Below are 21,824 nucleotides of genomic sequence, written 5' to 3'. Positions count from 1 at the left end.
GGTTAGAAATAATGAAACTTTGGAGTAGACGCCTGACAGAGAAGTATGGAAGGAGAACACATGCTGCGCCGACCCCGAATAGAATTGGAAAAAGGGCAGGAGGATGATAATAGCCCAGTCATTACATACATTTGGAAATGCTTAAAGGGTACCATTGAAAATCAGCATTAGGTGTCCACACCTTTGAATTGCTGAATGGTATACCTATTTGGGACACGTCACGTATATTGTAGTTGTTCTTTTTCTTTATATTTGTTTTTGTATCGTTACTTTTTTTTATTGTTCATTTTATTTCTTTTTTTTTTGTGTAAATGATAATTTATTAGTACTTAATTACTATTATTATTTTTTTATTATTATTTTTACTTTTATTTTGTACCAAGTGTCATGTTGTCCCAAATAAAAGTGTTCTTTCTTTCTTTCTTTCTTTCTAAAGAACAAACTGGTTTTGGGTCTATTGTATGAGCTTGGAAAAGCGCAACATGAAATTATTGACCTCAAGCAATTACCAACCGTAATAGCCATCAACCTTAGGTTCAAATTGTATCATTATTCTCATATCACGCACCAGCGAGTTATCACAGTAAAAAGACGAAATTCAACCATTTTTCCAACATGATCGCGATGAAATATAGGAAATCGAGGTTGACAATTTCAAGTTTTTCGAAGTTCTATAATGACTGGTCTATTGCTGATTGGTCTTAACACATCTTCATATCTTCCAGCGCGTTTGAAAATAAATCTGGAACACTGGGGTACTTGCAGGTGTATTGCCGCTTCTACGCGCACCTTCTCCCCCCGCCTCAATAGACGCCGCAGGAACAGAGGGTACCGCTGGTTTTTTAGTGGGTAAAACTGGTGCTTGGGCGCACGAGGCGTCCAGGGCTTCGGGGATTACCAATCCCCCATTTTCCATCACGTGGGGGAAGCACGTAAAGCGTTTTACTAGCGAGAGAAAAAAAATTGTATTGCCGCTTTAAAGATATGACGCTCTTTTCTTGAAGATTCCCGAGTCATATCATATCATCATGTCGATTTGGGAGAACCGCCGGCGTAGGTGATTACACAGAATGTCGTTCGAGGCAGAAACCAAAAACAAATTTAATGATTTAACTTACAGCATTTATTTATTGATCACAACTTATTTTTCCGATATTTCAAAAAATTTCCGAAACTATGGCCAAACGACAGACTCAATCCAATCGATATAGTTCGATACCCTGGTATAGAAACCTGGCGATCCAGGAATACCGCACCATTTACCGCTACTTATGATACCGTTTATCAAGTACATGCATCGTATTTCCGGGTGTTTTATTTGGATCGGACCCCCACTATCGCCCTGAAAAGAAAACATTTTAATTAGTTGTTTTTGAAGATGTGAACTTAAACCATTCAGTACCTTCCAGTACACAAACCTATATATAGAATTTCATTAATGGTTATCCAGACAGGGTAGCATCATGGAATAGTAAGTAGAAATGGCGCAGTGGTTAGTACGCGTGTATCTTGACTAATTGTGGTTTCATAAACAATATTATGTACTTAATTTGGGTTTGTAAATCATCTCGTTATTGATGATGACAAAATCATCGCGAGGAAACCTGCATTTGTCTAATTTCAATGAAATTCTGCCACGTGTGTATTCACCAACCCGCTTTGTATAGTACATTACAATAAAAGCCTGTAAATTTCCCACGGCTGGGCTAATACCTTCTCTCCCTTTGAGGAGAAGGTTTGGAACATATTCCACCGCGCTATTCCAATGCCACATATGTATCCACAAACCCGCATTGGAGCAGCTTTAATAAGCTTCAAACATTCTCATCACAACAAAAAAAAAGTGGGTTCTAGCCCAAACCCAGCAGTGGGTCATTTACAGGCTTATACTTTTATAATAAAGGCTTGCAAATATTAAAGTACATTTCGGTTTAAACTAAAGGCACAAGGGACATAGCATCTAAGTTACCAAGATTGGTGGCACAGTTGCCATAGTATCTAACTCTTCTAGTCTGTCTATCTATACAAACCTGGCAAGAATCCCTGCTCATATTCCTGTGGCCATAACATATTTGTTTCACGGCGTCATATCCGTCTGGCATATTGCGGATCGAATGGATTTCACTCTGCGCTCGGCATTCTTCATTTGTGAACTTTTCGAGAGTAACCTGGAATATACGAAATCATATATATTAAATTAGCACTTTTGAAACATTTTGCAGTAAAGTAAAGAAATTTACAGATTGTTAGTCTGTAAATTTCCGACTGCTGGGTTAAGGCCTCCTCTCCCATTAAGAAGAGGATTTGGAACAACAACGCTGTTCCAATGCGGTACCAACCCGCAATGCACATGTGGCAGAATTTTGATGAAATTAGACACTTGTAGGTTTCCTCACGATGTTTTCCTTCACCGCCGAGCACGAGATGAATCATAAACAAAAATTAAGCATATGTCGGAAATGAAGTCAAAACCACAACTATTGGAACGCCAGCTCCATCTACAGGAGCTCGACAGAGTCTACGTCGTGGCAGTCCTCCGGACTGAGCTCAGTTCTGTTCGGTCAGGCGGACAGCTCACTACTTGAAACTGTCTCGCGTTCTACATAGAGTGTACATAGTGAAAGTGAAGTGATTAAAATAAAGAAGTTAGAATCAGTGTTATAATTAAGTGTTAAGTAATTTTATTTGTTCTAATTGTTGTGTTCGTAATAAAATTGTGATTTAATAAAATCTTTGATTACCAATTGCTCGTTATTTGGACCAACACTTCTCAGCCCACAGTATATACTATGGATTGAGAGATCGAAAATAGTGATAATCCGATACATATATATATATAGTAGTGCTTGCCTGGGTTTGAACCCAAAATCATCGGTTAAGATGCACGCGTTCTAACCTTTCTCGGTAACGATCATGGTGTTTATAACGCTCGGGAGCTAGAACTTTACACCGATTATAACTTCTTAGGAATGAAACTGAAGTTCCTATGAACGCTAAATCAAGAGGACACATCTCCTCATAGGAGATGTGTCCTCGGGGTGACCTGGACTGAAGACTTTAAATCTTTTTGGTTTGTGCCACTAAACCAAAAAGGCAGTCGAATTGTTGCTTAACCAACCATATCATTGTTATTACACAGTATAAAATAAAGTCGCTTACCACTGTCTGTCCCTATGTATGCTTAGATCTTTAAAATTACGTAACGGATTTTGATGCGGTTACTTTTAATAGATGGACCGATTTGAGAGGAAGGTTTTTCTATACAATGCATGGATAATATAGTAAAGAAAGAATGATAATTTTAGAAGTTTCTAATGTGATGTCGTAAACAAACTCTGCATTATATTTAGTATCAGCATTGTATACTATACTATACACAACAATTAAATCAAACTTACTTTCTGTAGAGTATCAGGATTAGTATCTCTTTTGAACTGAGTGGTACCCCAACCGGTAGCGAAGACTTCGGTATCATTAATTGGACTACCATCGTGGAGGCAGGCTGGCACAGCGAATTGACTCAAATGCATACTGTAAAATAATAAAATTGCTTACATACACGCGAGTAAACTACAGTATATGAACGTATTCTCACGAAGTTTTCTTTAACCGCCGAGCATGATAAATTACAGCAACAACAACAACAGTCTGTAAATTTACCACTGCTTGGCTAAGGCCTCCTCTCCCTTTGAGGAGAAAGTTAAGAACATATTCCGCCACGCTGTTCCAATGCGGGTTGGAATACACATGTGGCAGAATTTCACAGACACATGCAGGTTTCCTCACGATGTTTTCCTTCACCGAGCACGAGATGAATTATAAACACAAATTAAGCACATGCATATTCAGTGGTGCTTGCTTGGGTTTGAGCTCGCAATCGGGCAATCTCGACATTTGGCCTAGGATCTTACCTTCTGTCGGTCTCAATGAGAGCAATATCATCATAGACCCTAGTGGGGTTGTAGCTCGGATGCTTGTAAATCTTCTTAACACTGTATTCTGTCATGTCATTAATCTCTTCTGACTGTCTCAGGAAACCAATCCTTACTTTGGTCACTGCGCCGCTGAGGAATACATTATTGATATATCAATATCTGTGTAAATGCCAGACATTCGTCAGATATTCTAATGAACACACAATCTCAATTGGGCCCTCATCCCCTCTATCCCATCCCTCTTTTACTAATAATTACCTTTAAAAATTATAGATACCAAATAAGGCATCCTGTGCGCAGGATCGTGATTTTCTAGCTTCAGAAGCTTAAGGTTTAGTTCAGAGGGCCCCCTGAACTCCGGGGTCCTAGTGCAATGCACCTCCTGGCCCCGCAATACCTACGCCACTGAATAAACGTAATGTTTTCTACCTACCTCATTCTACTGTACGTGCAATGTCCGGCTGTCAGCACGAAGCGATCACTAACTAACACACCCGCGCACTTGTACCGGATGCTATTTTTACCATATCCAAGATGAGCCTAGAAGAGTAAAATATACAAAATAAAAGAATAATATGTAAAAAAGAAAAATGAGACATCATACTGCAGCAACGATAAAATAAGGCCCCGAAATTATTTTGTTAAATTTATTTTAAATATTCAGTGGTGCTTGCCTAGATTTGAACCCGCAATCATCGGTTAAGATGCACGCGTTCTAAACACTGGGCCATCTCTGCTGTTAAACAAACTTCAATAATAATTATTCTTTACTATACACCAATGATAATCTTTAAAATTTCAAAATACTCTTTACCATGTGCGGGAATTCCCCTCGATAGGAATCCGTTCCTCCAATGATGAGACCCTCTGGTTTCCAATTGCAGTTCTGAGCGCGGACTTTCCCTGCATTCGGCGTCAGGCTATCCTGACACGGGTATACCAAGCGATCTTGATACTCCAGACACTCTGAAAAAATAACCTCAATCTTATTATTTGTATTGTTATATATTGTTTTGTAACTGCTTGGTTAAGGCCTCCTCTCCATTTGAGGAGAAGGTATGGAACATATTCCTCCACACTGTTCCAACGTGGGTAGTGAAGCACACATGTGGCAGAATTTCTATTAAATGTGACACATGCAGGTTTCTTCACGATGTTTTCCTTCGCCGTCAAGCACGAGATGACTTATAAACACAAATTAAGCACATGAATATACGGTGGTGCTTTCCTGGGTTTGAACCCGCCTTTTAAGATGCACGCGTTGTAACCACAGGGCCATCTCGGCCCAGAACTCTAAAATAGTAAGTTTATAGTTCAATGGGGGTGAGGGGATATCGGTAGCTTACCGATAAGTCTTCTTCTGTTTTGGGAGGTCATGGATACAATTCTCGGATGTCATGTATACAAAAGTTCATGATGAACAGGTTCAGCCCCACTCACCATGGGAACTAAAAGGATTATGGCTGTAGTTTTACTTTTACTTGGTGGTAGGGCTTTGTGCAAGTCTGGGTACCACCCGCTCATCAGATATTCCGTCAATCAGTACTCAGTATTGTTGTGTTTCGGTTTGAAGGTTGAGTCTCCAAGAAAGGACATAGGCAGTGGTTTAGCTATCGTAGGGCCAGGGTGCAGTGCACCAGGGGTAGTTCAGGGGGCCGTTCTAAACTAAAACTTATCTATAATAATAAAGGGTAATTATTAGTTAAAGAGTGTGAGTGCCCGATTCTTTTTGTATGTTCCAGGGCCTTTCCTTTTTTTATGGAATAGGTTATCGGACGAGCATATGGACCACCTGATGGTAAGTGGTCACCATCACCCATATACAATGACGCTGTAAGAAATATTAACTGTTCCATACATCGTCAATGCGCCACCAACCTTTGGAACTAAGATACTATGTCCCTTGTGCCTGTAGTTAAACTGGCTCACTCACCCTTCAAACCGGAACACAACAACACTGCGTACTGTTGTTTAGCGGTAGAATATCTGATGAGTGGGTGGTATCTTCCCAGGCGGGCTTGCACAAAGTCCTACCACCAAGTCCTCACCTAGCTACTCCACTGGACATAGGCAACTTTTTTACTAGCACATTACAATCAACACAATGAAACGCGAGCAAAGCCGTAGCGATTGCTAGTATAAAATACTTACTTTGTAGCGATTTTCTCATCGGCAAAGTTATGTTCACTGATAGCGACTCGCAGGTCTCCTTGTAGTCTGGTTTGTACATTTGGTGATTCCTCATCCTCTCTCTGAAAATATACTCTGATAGTCATAGCATCTAGACACAAAGAAACCCGGGAAGTGTGATTGAAAGTCAAGCACTGAATCCGTATGAGAAGTCAGATTTGCCTACAGATATTGTGTCAACGATTTTATGGTATTCCTGGATGCTTCTTGCTCAATATCATGTAAACATTGCTGAGAGCAAATATAATCTATTTCACGTTTATTCAATTTGCAAAAAAAATATAAACAATTTTAACAGTTCATAATATTTCCGTTAGGTTAGAGTTATTATAATTTCAGTGAAATTTACTTCGATAGAATTTACCGAATAATAACGGTGACATGTGATTGGTCGCTCTTACAGTAAGACCGACCAATCAGAAGCTTTCGACAGTTGACAATTTGACGCGGGACAGATTGTAATCTAACAGATTAACATCGATAGATTACAATATAGCGAAAAATATTGCGTTAAATTGCAATCATATTTCACGGTTCACAATATTTCGACAGTTTAGATTATTATCTAACGAATTTTGTAATCTTACGGTGACAAGTATAATATTTTACTTACATTTTTGGAGCCATCATCATAAGCTGTTGAGGTTCTTCGCAGCAAACTATAAGGTTCTCCCTGTCGCAGAGCTTAAAAAAGCATTAGTTTAATTAAATACTGTAACCTGAATCAACTACTTTCTGATCGAGTATATCAGCCATTAGGCGTTTTACTTGGTGGTAGAGCTCTGTGCAAGCCAAAGGAAAGTACCATCCACTTTTTAGACATTCTATCCAAACAGCAGTAATCAGTATTGTTGTGTTCAGGTTTGAATGAGCCAGTGTAACAAGGTACATGGCATGGCACAAGGGATAACATCTTCGTTCCCAAGGTTGGCCCATATATTCATAAAAAATCAGAATGAGTACCAAATGTTTGACTGTAAAATGGGTAATCTGAACTAATATTATTAATGTGAAAGTAAGTGTGTATGTCTGTGAGTGGTTCTTTCGTAAACCACTGAACCGATATCGGTGAAAAATGCTATGAAACGTAATGTAATTCTTAGAATATTTTCGAAGATATTACAGATTTAAAACGAAAGAACATAGCGGTTTTAGACCGGGAGATGATAACACAAAATATTAGGTAATTTGTGTGGTGGTTGGCGGTTCTTCAGGGGTCTAATTACGTTAAGCCAAAAAGAAAAATAATAATCATATAAGGCATTTTAAAAAGAAAAAAAATTTAAAATATCGTAAGAATATCGCTTTCCGTTTCCCATTTTTAAATTTGGGCTGACAATAATAGTTTGAATATTGACAAATATCCAGTATTTATTCGTTTTTATAAACCAGAAGAAAAAAATTAAATATAAATATGGGACAACATCACATACATTACTCTGATCCCTATGTAAGTAGCTGAAGCACTTGTGTTATGGAAAATCAGAAGTAACGATGGTACCACAAACACCCAGACCCAAGACAACATAGAAAACTAATGGTAATCTACATCGTCTCGGCCAGGAATCGAACCCGCGACCTCAGAGTGGCGTACCCATGAAAACCGGTGGACACACCACTCGACCATGGAGGTCGTCAAAAATAGATTTTTATTGATATTTTATTCTAAGTAAATTTTTGACAAATTGTGAAAAAATCTACAAAACGTTACAACTCAAAAATGGTTCACTTTTGGATCATGCATATGGGGATTACAATTATTGCAATATCACCTCTCACCTCTTAGCGGATGTACGTCGAATTACCAATAACCCTGTATATTGCCGACCTCCGTGATCGATCAGTGCATCACTTTTCACGGGTGCGCCATTACGAGGTGCCGGTTTCGATTCCCGGGCGAATCGATGTAGAAAAGTTCTATGTTTTCTATGTCGTCTTGGGTCTGGGTTGAACTGTCGTTACTTCTGACTTTCCACAACACAAGTGATTTAGCTACTTACATTGGGATCAGAGTAATGTATGTGATGTTGTCCAATACGTTATATGTATGTTACTTACGGGCGGTACGATCATTTGTGTTATTTGCTTGATAGCGGACTCGCAATCGCGGACCCCTTTGCATATTCCACGCACCCCATTAGGGGTTGTACATTCGTCACCTGAAATCATTCACAATAATATTTATAAAAAGAAATCCGAGTGTCTGTTTGTCATATTAAAACAAAGCATATCTAAGCATATATCAAAATAACATTTTTTCACATTTTGTCTATCTGTTTTTTCTGGCTTATCTCTGGAACCATTTTACCGATTTTGAAGGGATTTTCACTGGCAGATAGCTGTTTTAATAAGGAGTAACTTACGATACAACAATAACTTTTTGGTTCAATTTAAATTGCGATCACAATGAGTAAAGGTAAACATCGTGAGGAAACCTGCGTGTCGAATTTGTTGCCTACACTTTAGTCCATCACGTAAGAGTAAGAAAATATTGATCTACAAAATAAATATTCATAATTTATTATTCATAGTTATAATAATAGTAACAGCCTGTAAATTTCCCACTGCTGGGCTATGGCCTCATCACCTTTGAGGAGAAGGTTGGAAACATATTCCACCACGCTGTTCCAATACGGGTTGGTGGAATACACATGTAGCAATTTCAACGAAATTATAAACATGCAGGTTTCCTCACAATGTGTTCCTTCACTGAGCACGAGATGAATTATAAACACAAATTAAGCACATACATATAGTGGTGCTCGCCTGGGTTTCAACTCGCAATCATCGGTTAAGATGCTTGCGATTGAGACGCTGCTCTAATGCGGCTTTCCATCACCGAGCTAAGCACAGTTCAGTGGGTTTGAACCCAAAATTATCGCTTAAGATGTAAGCGTTCTAACCACTGGGCCATCTCGTCTATATTTAATTAACTTTATTTTTTGGTGGTAGAGCTTTGTGCTAGCCCGTCTGAGCAGGTACCATCCACTCATCAGATATTCTACCGCCAAACAACAGTCCTCAGTATTGTTGTGTTCCGGTTTGAATGAGCCAAGGTAACTACAGGCACAAGGGACATAACATCTTAGTTCCCAAGGTCGGTGGCGCATTAACGATGTAAGGAATAGTTAATATTTCTTACAGCGTCATTGTCTATGGGTGATGGTGACCACTTAGCATCAGGTGGCCCATATGCTCGTCCGCCAACATACTCCATAAAAAAATTGTATTAAAGTTACCTGTTTTCAGTCCATATACAGCGACGAACAGTCCAATAAATATAACAAACATTGTTTGATTTCTTCCTTCCAAATCAAGCTGCCTGAAAAATACACCCAAATCTATACATATAATAAAATTGGAGTGTCTGTTTGTAATATTAAAATAGCCCTTTTTTACTCAATGCATATGTAATACATGCTACATATATCAAAATAACATTTTTTACAAATTTTCTCTGTCTGTCTCTTTGTTCCAGCTAATCTCTGGAACGGCTGAACCGTGTTTGATGGGACTTTCAGTGGCAGATAACTGATGTAATAAGGAGTAACTCAGGCTACTTGTATTTTAGAAATATGTATAAAATTACAACCCGTGCGAAGCAGGGTGCATCTGCCAGTCTTATTGACTCGTTTTGTTATTAATAATAATAATTAATATTAGTGTTTATGTTTAAACGTGTGGTTTTATGATTAATCATAATCAATTATTCATAGTATATAATATATATACATATATTAGTATTAGCTGAAATTTGCGTCTTTACACGCCAAAAATTAAAAGCAATCTTCCAAAGCCCGTTTTACCCCCTTAAGGTTAGAGTTTCGTTAAATTCTTAGCAGATGTCGACACCCTGTAAGGAATTTATATATTTTTTTTGTTTTTTTTTTTATGGAATAGGTTGGCAGACGAGCATATGGGCCAACTGATGGTAAGGGTTCACCATCACCCATAGACAATGACGCTGTAAGAAATATTAACTATTCCTTACATCGTCAATGCGCCACCAACCTTGGGAACTAAGATGCTATGTCCCTTGTGCCTGTAGTTACACTGACTCAGCCTTCAAACCGTAACACAACAATACAACGTACTGTACCGTAACACAACAATACAACGTATTGTATTTAACTAATATGACTGTATGTTTAAATTAAAAAAGTAACTATTGAGTTTCTTGCGAGTTTCACCTCGGTAGAATCTACTAGCACCGGTAGCTTCACTTAATATATTTGTTAAATGATTCATAAGTGCTCGTAAAAGCCTACTTGACTTAAGTGTATTTTGATTTTATCAAAAGTTTTATCAATTGAGTTGAGTTTATTTTAAGACTATCATCTGCTGAGTCACTGCAATAATTACTGAACTAATGACAATCAGATATAATTAAATTTATAGGTTTACATTATTTATTTATTTAAAACTGATATATAACATTGGCCCAATGATTTCGGGTTCAAAGCCAAGCAAGCACCACTTAATATGTGCTTAATTTTTGTTTATAATTCATCTCGTGCTCGGTGGTGAAGGAAAATATCGTGAGGAAACCTGCATGTGTCTAATTTCATCGAAATTCTGCCACATGCGTATCCAATCCGCTTTGGAGCAGCGTGGTGGAATATGTTTCAAACCCTCTCCTTAATGGAAGGGGAGGCCTTATCCCAGCAGTGGGAAATTTACAGGATGTTACTTTACTTTACTATATAATAACGCAAACTTATTTGTTATTAGTTGACAATTATATATTTCCTTAGCTTAGTAAAAAACACATATCTTTAATAAACGTTTTTTTTTATTTCCACCGATTTTTCAACATATTCTAATATGTATTGAATAATATGCCTTATTATTAATGTATTTTTGATATGCGCTTTAAATTACATAATGGGCAAAATTAAAAATAATCCTGGGAACATATTTGGTACCGAGAAGAACCGGCAAGAAATTCAATAATTTTTTCAACATTTAAATATACAGTCATGTTACTACATATAGATATATATATATATATATATACATACATAGACAATGATATTCTAATAAACAGATATGTTATATCCATACTAAACAACAGAAAAAAGTGTGCCGCGCCGGGGACCGTTTATTTTAGTTTAGTTTTACATTTCGTTAAAAGTAAAAAGGATAGCTTGATAAAAACAACAAGTAAAAGGGATAACTAGATGTTTCAATTACGCAAAACGTATTACTACGTAATTATGATGTATTATAACGTATTACTACGTAAAACAACTAAAGGCAAACGTCCCAATTAGGACGTTTTCTAGTCTTCAATTTTTGCGCGTTAATAACATATCTGTTTACTGCAACATCATTGTACATAGATATATAAATCCTTGATTTCCTATTATAGATAACTGGTTTTGGAATCGTGTTCATCTCTTAAACGATACATATATTATTATATATCATATATCTTTTAAATGTATGTGATTGTATATGATGCTCGCAGTGACATGACTACACAGTGAAGTTGCTCAGTAAACCACAGATTAACACAACATATTTGTATTTTTTTCCATTATTGAGATACGGGGCATTAAATACCTCGTATGAAAACTGACATAATACAGGTACGGGGCGCATTAGACCCCGTAATGTTTAAGAGCCTGCAACTTGATGTGATCCTCCCTACCCGGGCTGCTCCTGCCCGGTAGACCCAGTAGCGTCATTTAATTCTGACCCGATGAGTCAGGATCCTTGGACCCAGTGGTGTCAACTGTCAAGTGTCAACTCGATGTGATTGTGACCGATTTTTATTTCTTCAGTGAAGTTCAGGTCATACAACCACCATCCAAATCCACTTTCGTACTTACACTTTGACATTTAATACCACTCGTTCAATGCATTAGAACGCCAAGTTCCAAAAATACCAATGTTCTATTTTTGCCACCGAGACCCTATATATATTGGTGTGAACCAAACGCAAGCGCGATTTAGAAACCAGCCGCTTACCGCTTGTTCAATGCAATAGAAGTTAGAACACAATGTTCTAAATATACCAATTTTATTATTTAACTGATATCCACGCAGGCCTGAATAGGCCCCTGGGGTAACTTGTCGGGGCGATGGCCCCCTACAGTGGTGGTGGTGGTGGCAATGACGACTGCAACTACAGCCGCGTCACTGGCTGGATTACAATCCATGGTGTTCGATCCGGGTTGGGTTCACGCCACAGGGCGATCGAGCCTTGGCAATCGGCGCCATGTAACGGATCCCGCTGTGGTATGTCCATGAGATGGCTTCTCCCATCGCGCAGCGAGGTCGAGTTCGTTGGTGGATCCCGGCAAACGCCTGTCAGCTGGTGACGACGAAGCGGTCATGGTAATCCTCTTGGGTCGGGTGGTCGCCGATGGTATGGCGCAATACCCTGGAGATGCTGGGATCGCGCTCCATCGGCCCCCGCGAACATACAATAACTCAGGCGGCGAACGTGGTCATCTAGGCTCTCCACATGCAGATCTCTGGCTATCACTGCGTTTCTCACGTAGCGGGGCGCTCCGGTGATGGTGCGCAGCGCTAGCGACTGTTGGGCCCGCAAAGACTTGCGGCTTGCTTCGCTGGTCAGTGCGAACCACGCTGGGGCCGCGTATGTACGTACGCTTTATATAAGCACAGCTTCACACGGAGCGACAGGTGAGACGCCAGAAGGGGGTGCAAGAGGGTTCTCGCCGTTCGCGTCTGCGTCACCACGTTTTTAACATGGTGTCGCATTGAGAGCTTCTTGTCGATGGTCACGCCTATCTAGGCAAGTAACCAAGTGGCCAAGGCAAGTGGCCAAGTATCTACTTGGCAGACGGAGACCACTCGACCGACTCTCCCTGGAGCGACACCATTAGTCGCGGGGCTAGTGACCGCCCTATATGTAGCGCCTGGCTCTTTGCAACGTTGACCTTAAGCCTCCAACGCTCCAGCCAGGGGGGAAGTGCGTCCAGTGCTCGCTGCATTTTGGTCGCCGCGTGCGAGGCATTCAACGACGTGGTTACAAATGCGGCGTCGTCAGCGTACAGTGCTAAGATGGCACCGTGTATCTGATGTAGCAGACGGGTGACAAGCAGCTTCCCTGGAGCACGCTGGGTCAGATGGGACGTTCCGTAGACAGTACGTCTTCAACTGCCACTTGAATGCGCCTGTCTTGGAGGAAGCTAACCGCAGTCTGAACTACACTTTTGCCATCGAGACCCTTTATATATCGGAGTGAACCAAACGTTAGCGCGATTCAGAAACCACCCCTTCATACAAAGCATCTTTATTATCTAATTTACTCGGTGTCGGCACATGTCTTCTTCCATACTTCTATCTGACGTCATCACACAATCCAACCATCGTTTCATTGGTCGTCCACCTCTATATCCATCCACGTTCTTCCTTACAATATGTTCCTCATTCCTCACCATTACATTATCATACCATGACAGCTCTCTTCCACACAACTCCTCAGCTATCGGTGTCACTTACAAACTCTTGTGTACTAATTCCTTACTCTATCCATTCGCGTGACACCACACATTCCACTCATCATTCTCATCTACATACATGCCTTGCCACATGCCTTTCATTCATCCCTTTTATGACCTATACTCTTCATACAAGACAGCATATGGTCCATGGTGTTATAAATTGTCTCCTTAAGTTAAGGTAAGCTGGGAATATATGCGGATCAATCTCCTTAAATTTAATAAAAACAAAAAGAAAAACCGACTTCAAACAAAACACTATTTCAAAACAAATGAAATTGCACTAAAAAGTAAATAAAATAATTATGTAACGAAATGTAAACTATTCAAATTATCAAAATATCAATATAAACAACAACGACAACAACAAACAGCCTGTACTTTTCCCACTGCTGAGATAAGGCCTCCTCTTCCATTAAGGAGAGGGTTTGGAACATAATCCACCACGCTGTTCCAATGCGGGTTGGTGGAATGCACATGAGCCAGAATTTCGATTAAATTAGACACATGCAGGTTTCCTCACGATGTTTTTCTTCACCGCCGAGCACGAGATAAATTATAAACACAAATTACGCACATATATATAGTGGTGCTTGCCCGCAATCATCGGTTAAGATGCACGCGTTATTACAACTGGGCCATCTCAGCTCATATATATGGGTGGTCCATTTCTACGCAGTAAGGCAGTACTTCGAAGGGCTGGTCCAAGTCCTCGACGCCTTGTAACTGCCAACACTATCTCTTACTTTTTTTTTTTTTTGACAGTCAATAATTTACATTTTATTAACATAAGAATTAACAACATAAAATGCTTAAATATATATATACAAATATGAACTAAAACTAGTTACTGTATAAATCTTGACCGCATGGAATGGTGGCAAGAATGCTAGCAGCATTTCCCCGTTGAATCGCAATTCCGATCCTCTGGGCAAAAAACGAACCAGCCCTCCTGTCACCAGTGGAGGCAATGAGGCGAGGTTATACTTTTGATGAAGCTTTTTGCACCACTACTCCAAGGGCCAAGCGTTTCGACAGCAAATTACTATAAATAATATATATATACAGACAAATTGTAAACCTACTTTTTGAAGTCGGTTGAAATAAAATAGTACGTACCATTTATAAATACAATTTCGTGCTCTTTGAAAACGTCTTCTTATTTCTTCAAATCTAACAAAAATCACGATTTTCTTCTATATCTGATCACATACACAATTATTATTAGATTAGATATAATATATATGTATATATTAAAATTATATATTATAGTTGTTCAACCTTAATAATATATGTGTTTATTGCACTGAAGCTATATCTCGAACTGAATCACAAACAAGAAACTAGTGATGTGCTTATAAATATCTATACATAAAATAAAATTAGAGTGTCTGTTTGTAATATTAAAATAGTCCTTATTTACTCAATACATATGTATACACGGTACATATAACAAAATAATGTTTTTTACTATTTTTGGTTGTCTGTCTGTTTGTTCCGACTAATCTCTGGAGCAGCTGTACCGATTTTGACGGGACTTTCACAGGCAGATAACTGATATAATAAGGAGTGACTTAGGCTACAATAATATTTTGTTTTTGTTAAATTCAAACGCGTACAAGGTCGCAGGCTAGTCGATAATTATTAATTTGCTTGATTTTATTTAGACATTTTCGTTTTGCTTTATCTGTTATATAGCGACGAGGTCATGACATGACCTTTCGCGAATATTATTTATAAACATTTAGTATTCATATGTTTGTATGTTGAAAATAATAAAACATAACAATTTTTATTTCGTACAAATCATTTCCTTATATACTAACGACCGGCCTCGGCTTCGCACGTGTGCAATGCTGATACTAAATATACTGCACCACTCCGAAGTCTCTGGTTCGATACCCGGCCTAGTCGATGTAGAAAAAGTTCATTAGTTTTCTATGTTGTTTTGGGTCTGAATGAGTGTTTGTGGTATCGTCGCTTCTTCTGATTTTCCACCACACAAGTGCTTAATTAGTAATGTATGTGATGTTGTCCAATATTTTTAACTTTGCAGCTACAGACAAATTTAACTTTGCCGTTTCATAAATTTAAATAATTTGTAAAAAATACGTCAGTAAAGAAGGTATATTATTCAATACAAGATTACACAGACGATAAAAAAGCGTAGAATTAATACTTGTTGACTTCCAGGCAGGATATATTACATACTTATATAACTGTAATTAACTAACATGGCTGTATTTTTAAGTTTTAAAAAAGAGTAACTACTGAGTTTGTTGGCCGTCCTTCTCGGTAGAATGTACTTTCCGAACCGGTGGTAGCTTCGCTTAATTGTTAAATGACGATTCGAAAGTCCTTGTAAAAGCCCACTTGAATAAAGTATATTTACTTGGTGGTAGGGCTTTGTGCAAACCCGGCTGGGTAGGTACCACCCGCTCATCGGATATTCTACCGCTAAGCAACAGTACGCAGTATTGTTATGTTCCGGTTTGAAGGGTGAGCGAGCCAGTGTAACTACAGACACAAGGGACATAACATCTTAGTTCCCAAGGTTGGTGGCGCATTGACGATGTAAAGAATAGTTAATATTTCTTACAGCGTCATTGTCTATGGGCCATAAGCTCGTCCGCCAACCTATTCCATAAAAAAATATTATTATTACATTGTTAATGACAAATTTATTATTAATAAATACAACCGAAGTTTGACGCTAGTGTATTCTACAGACAAGAGCACGTTTATTGAGTGTTGCCATCAAGAAATATTTCGATAAACAATAATTATCAGCTGTTATGACAGTTATTTTTGGCGCTAATGAGATAATCAGTTATCAGGATTTGAAGTGTGAGTCAGCTAGTGTTACTACAGGTCAATTTAGAAAAAAAAATCATAACGTTCTAATTTCAATAAACAGTGGTGACCACATACCATCAAGTGGTCTATATCATGACCACCCACCTATTATAAATGGAGGTTCAATCAAATTTTACATAATGATATTGATTCATTATTAATAATTAAAAAATATGCATGTACTTATGAACGGTCTTTATTATTTAATAATAGCTATTGATTACATGCAAATGATTATTTTAATAAAGTAAATTAACAGCCTGTAAATTTCCCACAACCCTCTCCTTAATGGACCAGGAGGCCTTAGCCCAGCGCTAAGGCCTCCTCTTCCATTAAGGAGAGGGTTTGGTACATATTCCAGCACGCTGTTCCAATGCGGTTTGGTGGAATGCAAATGTGGCAGAATGTCAATGAAATTAGACACATGCAGGTTTCCTCACGTTGTTTATCTTGACCGAGCACGAGATGAATTATAAACATAAATTAACTACATGAATATTCAGCGGTGCTTGCCTGGATTTGAATCCGAAATCATCGGTTAAGATGCACGCGCTCTAACCACTGGGCCAACTCGGCTCATTGTCGGAAACCGCATTAAAATCCGTTGCGCAGGTTAGAAGTCCTAAGCGTAATAACAGGAAGCGTAGTTCTATACTATGTTATGATATATGTATATGCAAAACAAATCTATGTGCAATTAAAAATACATAGTTTGAGAACCGGTATTGATTGTAAGGCGAAATCAAATTAATATCTCTAGATCTAAATCAAAGTTGTTAAGGCATTAGGTTGTTTTTACATGTGCGTTTAAAAAAACGTCCGTTTTATTACTACCACTAGACTACCACCGCCCATGGACATCTGCAGCACCGCGCAGCAGCGTTGTCGGCCTTTGAGGAAGGAGTAAGATTTTCTTGAAGGGTCCCATGTCGCATCGGTTCGGAAAAACCGCCGGCGAAAGCTGGTTCCACAGAGTGATTGTGCGAGGCAGAAAATTACTTAGAAATCACGCTATTGTCGATTTTCGGACATCGAAGTGGTGCGGGTAAAACTTCCGAAGGTGAAATTCAGCAGCCTTGATTCATCCGAACAATTGATATATATATTATGTAATATATATATGTACATGAGCAGTGGTCCTCTTACCACCAGGTGAGCCATTATGAACTAGCGACTAAATATACCACATAATTTGTTTATTTGCGACATCACTTTAGAAACATCTATAGTCATCAGTGTTTCTTTATTATATTATCCATTATACACAAAAAACCCTCCTCTCGAATCACTACTTATTAAAAAAACTTCATCAAAATCCGTTGCGTAGTTCCAAAGATCTAAGCATACAGGGCAGACAGCGGTAAGCAATGATATAATGATACTGTGCAATGATAATGAAGAAAGTATGACCAATAAATGTATAAAACGCCCCGTTTGAATACAACCTTAATAACTCAAGGTCAAAAGATTCCACCAAGAATTATTATTGATGCGAAGAATTTTTATATGCAACTATAAATATACATATACATAAATATTTTACAGATTATACTAGCAAAATACAACAGACTTGTAGCTGTATAATATACTAGGAAAGCGCCACGGAGTTTCACGAAATTATATGCAATTTTGTTGTTAATTTTATTTATGTAATACTAGCTTTTGTCCTCGACAAAATAACCCACAATGATATAAAATTAAAAAAAATAGAAGTAACAAGTTGATCCTCGTTGATTTCTTACATCTTGTGTCCGAAAATCCGAAAAAAAATAAATAAAATAAAAATATATTAAATATAATTTGGCGCTATAAAAATGAAACCTTATTTAAATGAAATATTTATTGTCAAATAGTACACATTAGTTCACATAGAATTTATATTAGTTAATAACAATTTACTATAATATTGTTTACATTTTTATTGATAACTTTAACCGACCAGTAAGTATATTTCACTCTCTAAAATTAATTATTTTATTTGTTAATAACAATTTAGACAATCGCAATCAAGAATCATTAATCTTTTCTTTCTTTTTTCTTTTTGGTATAGGTTGGCGGACGAGCATGGGGGCATCTGATGGTAAGTGGTCACCATCACCCATAGACAAAGACGCTGTAAGAAATACTAACTATTCCTTACATCGTCAATGTACCATCAACCTTGGGAACTAAGATGGTATGTCCCTTGTGCCTGTAGTTACACTGACTCAGCCTTCAAATCGCAACACAACAATACTGAGTATTGTTTGTCGGTAGAATAACAGATGAGTGGGTGGTACCCAGACGGGCTTGCACAAAGCCCTACCACCAAAGAAATTTAATTTTCTGCTACAGCTGGATCTCTTAAAAATGAGACCAGAACTCATGTTTTATGTGCCATCCCTTAATCACTGGGACAGAAATCGGCTCACGCTATCATTACATAGTATAAAACAAAGTCGCTCACCGCTGTCACTATGTATGCTTAGATCTTTGAAATCACACAACGGACTTTGATTGGCTTTTTTTTATATATAGAGTGATTCAAGAGGAAGGTTTTTTGTATATAATACATGGACGATATAGTAAAGAAACGCTGACAATTTAGACATTCCCTCGATAGACAATATAGTAGAGAAATACTAAATTTTAGAGGTTTCTTATGTGCAAAAAACAAATTCTGTAGTATATTTAGTATCAGCATTGAACCCGTCCAAAGCCGGGGCGGGTTGCTAGTTATATAAATATGGTCAGTAACATTAACATGTACTATAAAATAATATTGAATAAGACATTTATATCTATACATAGAATAAAATTGGAGTGTCTGTTTGTAATATTAAAATAGCCCTCTTTTACTCAATGCATATGTATACACGGTACATATACCTAAATTTTACAATTTTTTAACAGTCTGTTTGTTCCGCCTAATCTCTAGAACGGCTGTACCGATTTTGACGGGACTTTCACTGGCTGATAAGTGATATAATAAGGAGTAACTTAGTTTACAATAATATTTTATAGTTAAATTCAAAGGCGTACCATGTCGCGGGCACAGCTTGTATATATAAATGTTTAGTAACATTATTTGCGTGGCTATAAAATAATATTGAATTAGTCATTAATATTAAGGCCTTTTTCGAAATTGTTTCTTAATGCAACTTCGCTGTTAAGAAAACGTCATTGTGATGGGGTGAGTCTTAAGTGGGCAGCTTATTTAACCTAAGTAAAATGTTTCATAAAAGTTAGCAAGAACGACACTTATGTACTTACACACTAGTACATAACGTGGCTTCGCTTGTTTTTACATTTTTATACGGTTCGGAAATTTTAAAGATCATAATTTGACTGGTTTTTAAAATCCATTTTATATTACTTAGTAGAGGTTAAGGAACCCAGTAAAAGTTGATTTGTTATTTCTAGTACATGTTTTCCGAAAAATATTATAATAATAATTCGAAATAGCTACTTAGACAATATGGCGCTGCAATGGAGTCGGTGACGTCACCTGCCTGTATTTTAATCTGTGGTACACATATGACTTCGTCATAACCCAATCAAGAGCGTTTTGTGTCACGTGTCAAACGTTTGAATAAATTGCATTTTTATTTATGAATTTATGAATAAATTAAATATTATTTTCAACTTTCGTATTGTAGATGATAAAAAAGCGTGGAAATAATACCTGTTGACTTCCAGGCAGGATATATTACATACATATATAATTGTATTTAACTAATGTGATCGTATTTTTTAAATGTCGAAGAAGAGTGAATACTGAATTTCTTGCCGTTTCTTCTTGGTAGAATATACTTTTCAAACCGGTGGTAGCTTCACTTAATTGTAAAATGACGATTCAAAAGTGCTTGTAAAGGCCTACTTGAATAAAGTTTATTTTGATTTTGATTGCAATAAATGACACTTTATTTTTCGCATTGTCAAATAGCCTTTTATGTAAGATCAGCAAAACAATACATTGTTGTTGTCAATTACGTACGATATTCTATATCTATTCTATAGTATATAATATTATAAATGTTAAAGTAACTCTGACTGTCTGACGCTCTTTTACGACCAAACCGCTGAACCGATTTTGATGAAATTTGGTGTGAAGCAAACTTGAACTCCATGGAAGGACATGGGCTACTTTTTTATTAACACATGACAACCAACACCGTAAAACGCGAGCTAATCCGCAGGCAACTACTAGTAAAAATATATAAGTATAAGTTTCTTCTTTTTACGCTTAGATCTTTCAAACTACGTAACCGATTTTGATGCGGTTTTCATCAATAAATAGAGTAATTCATGAGGAAGATTTAGATGTACAACACATGTATATGCATGATATAGCAGAGAAATGCCGAGGATGTGAATTTTCCTAGCTGAAATAGATCTATATGTTTTATTTTTATGTTAGTTCTACAATGTAAAATTTGTATATATACCCTTACGTACCCGTGTGACGGATGTGTGATGGTTATATATAAAAAAAGTAAAGTAATAGCCTGTAAATTTCCTACTGTTGGGATAAGGCCTCCTCTTCCATTAAGGAGAAGGTTTATATATAGTGGTGCATGCCTGGATTTGAACCCGCAATCACCGGTTAAGATGCACGCGTTCTAACCACTGGGCCATCTTAGCTCATAATAGTTATATATATAAATAGATATATAAGCCCAACATAACTTATCGCGAGTTCTCCGAAATTATAAATTGACATGATATTTTTAACCGACTTTTAAATAAGGAAGTCATCAGTTCGACATGTATGTATGTAACATTGTTAGAATTGAATTATATTTGAGTATAACGATCCATTTATGCTTCCGAGCATGTGTGCTTGATTTCGTATGTGTATGTATGTCCACGAATTTCTCGAAAACTAAAAGTCGTATCGAGATGATGATTTTTCATCTAAGTTAGCTACACTTCAACTTAGCGAACAGTGTAATTTTATAAATTATTTATATACCTAGCTATTTACTCGATATTAGTTCATATAAATACTTAAACATGATAACTGAAGGCTGTATTTTTTCTTTAAACAATTAATAATATAACTATATACATATAACATATACATGAGTAATTGTTAAAGATAAATCGTAAAACCACACATGAAAACACAAACAATAGCATTAATCACAAACATAATTAATAAACCAATGAATAATATAATATTAGTCTATATGTATAATAAAATTGGTGTGTCTGTTTGTATTGCAAACGCTGGTTGAACCTTACGAGATAGATCAAAATACTACAGAATTGTACAGCTTCAAAAGCTCTTCAAAAAAGTCCGCCATGGTATATGTCTATCTCTTAGGGATTTAACCCACCATAACCATTTCTATCCTTTACTTTTTACCACAAATAATGGCTTATT

The 21,824-nt window shown here is 37.4% G+C and overlaps 1 protein-coding gene across 2 annotated transcripts; it reads right to left on the bottom strand.

Annotated features, from left to right (window-relative positions):
• Positions 1–1,123: 1,123 nt before the first annotated feature.
• Positions 1,124–14,998, bottom strand: LOC124541729 (serine protease snake-like). 2 transcript variants are annotated; one of them, XM_047119666.1, is made up of 12 exons: positions 14,882–14,998; positions 14,720–14,802; positions 9,365–9,447; positions 8,184–8,284; positions 6,739–6,809; positions 6,087–6,187; positions 4,750–4,901; positions 4,369–4,475; positions 3,912–4,064; positions 3,399–3,531; positions 2,031–2,168; positions 1,144–1,342 (listed from the first exon to the last, which is right to left on the bottom strand). In XM_047119666.1, the coding sequence occupies exons 3-12, from the start codon at positions 9,414–9,416 to the stop codon at positions 1,175–1,177; spliced, it is 1,176 nt and encodes a 391-aa protein (XP_046975622.1). In that variant the 5' UTR covers positions 9,417–9,447; positions 14,720–14,802; positions 14,882–14,998; the 3' UTR covers positions 1,144–1,174. The 2 variants fall into 2 exon arrangements, with proteins under 2 accessions (XP_046975621.1, XP_046975622.1); XM_047119665.1 differs by lacking the exons at positions 14,720–14,802; positions 14,882–14,998 and adding an exon at positions 14,452–14,497 and having other exon boundaries at positions 1,124–1,342.
• Positions 14,999–21,824: the final 6,826 nt, after the last annotated feature.

This window comes from Vanessa cardui, chromosome 28 (genome assembly GCF_905220365.1).
Source record: "Vanessa cardui chromosome 28, ilVanCard2.1, whole genome shotgun sequence".
In the NCBI taxonomy this organism is placed as follows: domain Eukaryota; kingdom Metazoa; phylum Arthropoda; class Insecta; order Lepidoptera; family Nymphalidae; genus Vanessa; species Vanessa cardui.
The sequence above is the reverse complement of the archived record's forward strand: the minus strand, read 5'-3'. Positions and strand labels throughout refer to the sequence as shown.

Coding starts and splice junctions, on each gene's coding strand:
- LOC124541729 (XM_047119665.1), bottom strand. CDS start 14,471: ATGCGGTCAAGATTTATACA. Junction 6,810..8,183: donor CACAAATGATCGTACCGCCC/GTAAGTAACATA, acceptor TGCTTTTTTAAG/CTCTGCGACAGGGAGAACCT. Junction 4,902..6,086: donor GATGAGAAAATCGCTACAAA/GTAAGTATTTTA, acceptor TTATTTTTTCAG/AGTGTCTGGAGTATCAAGAT.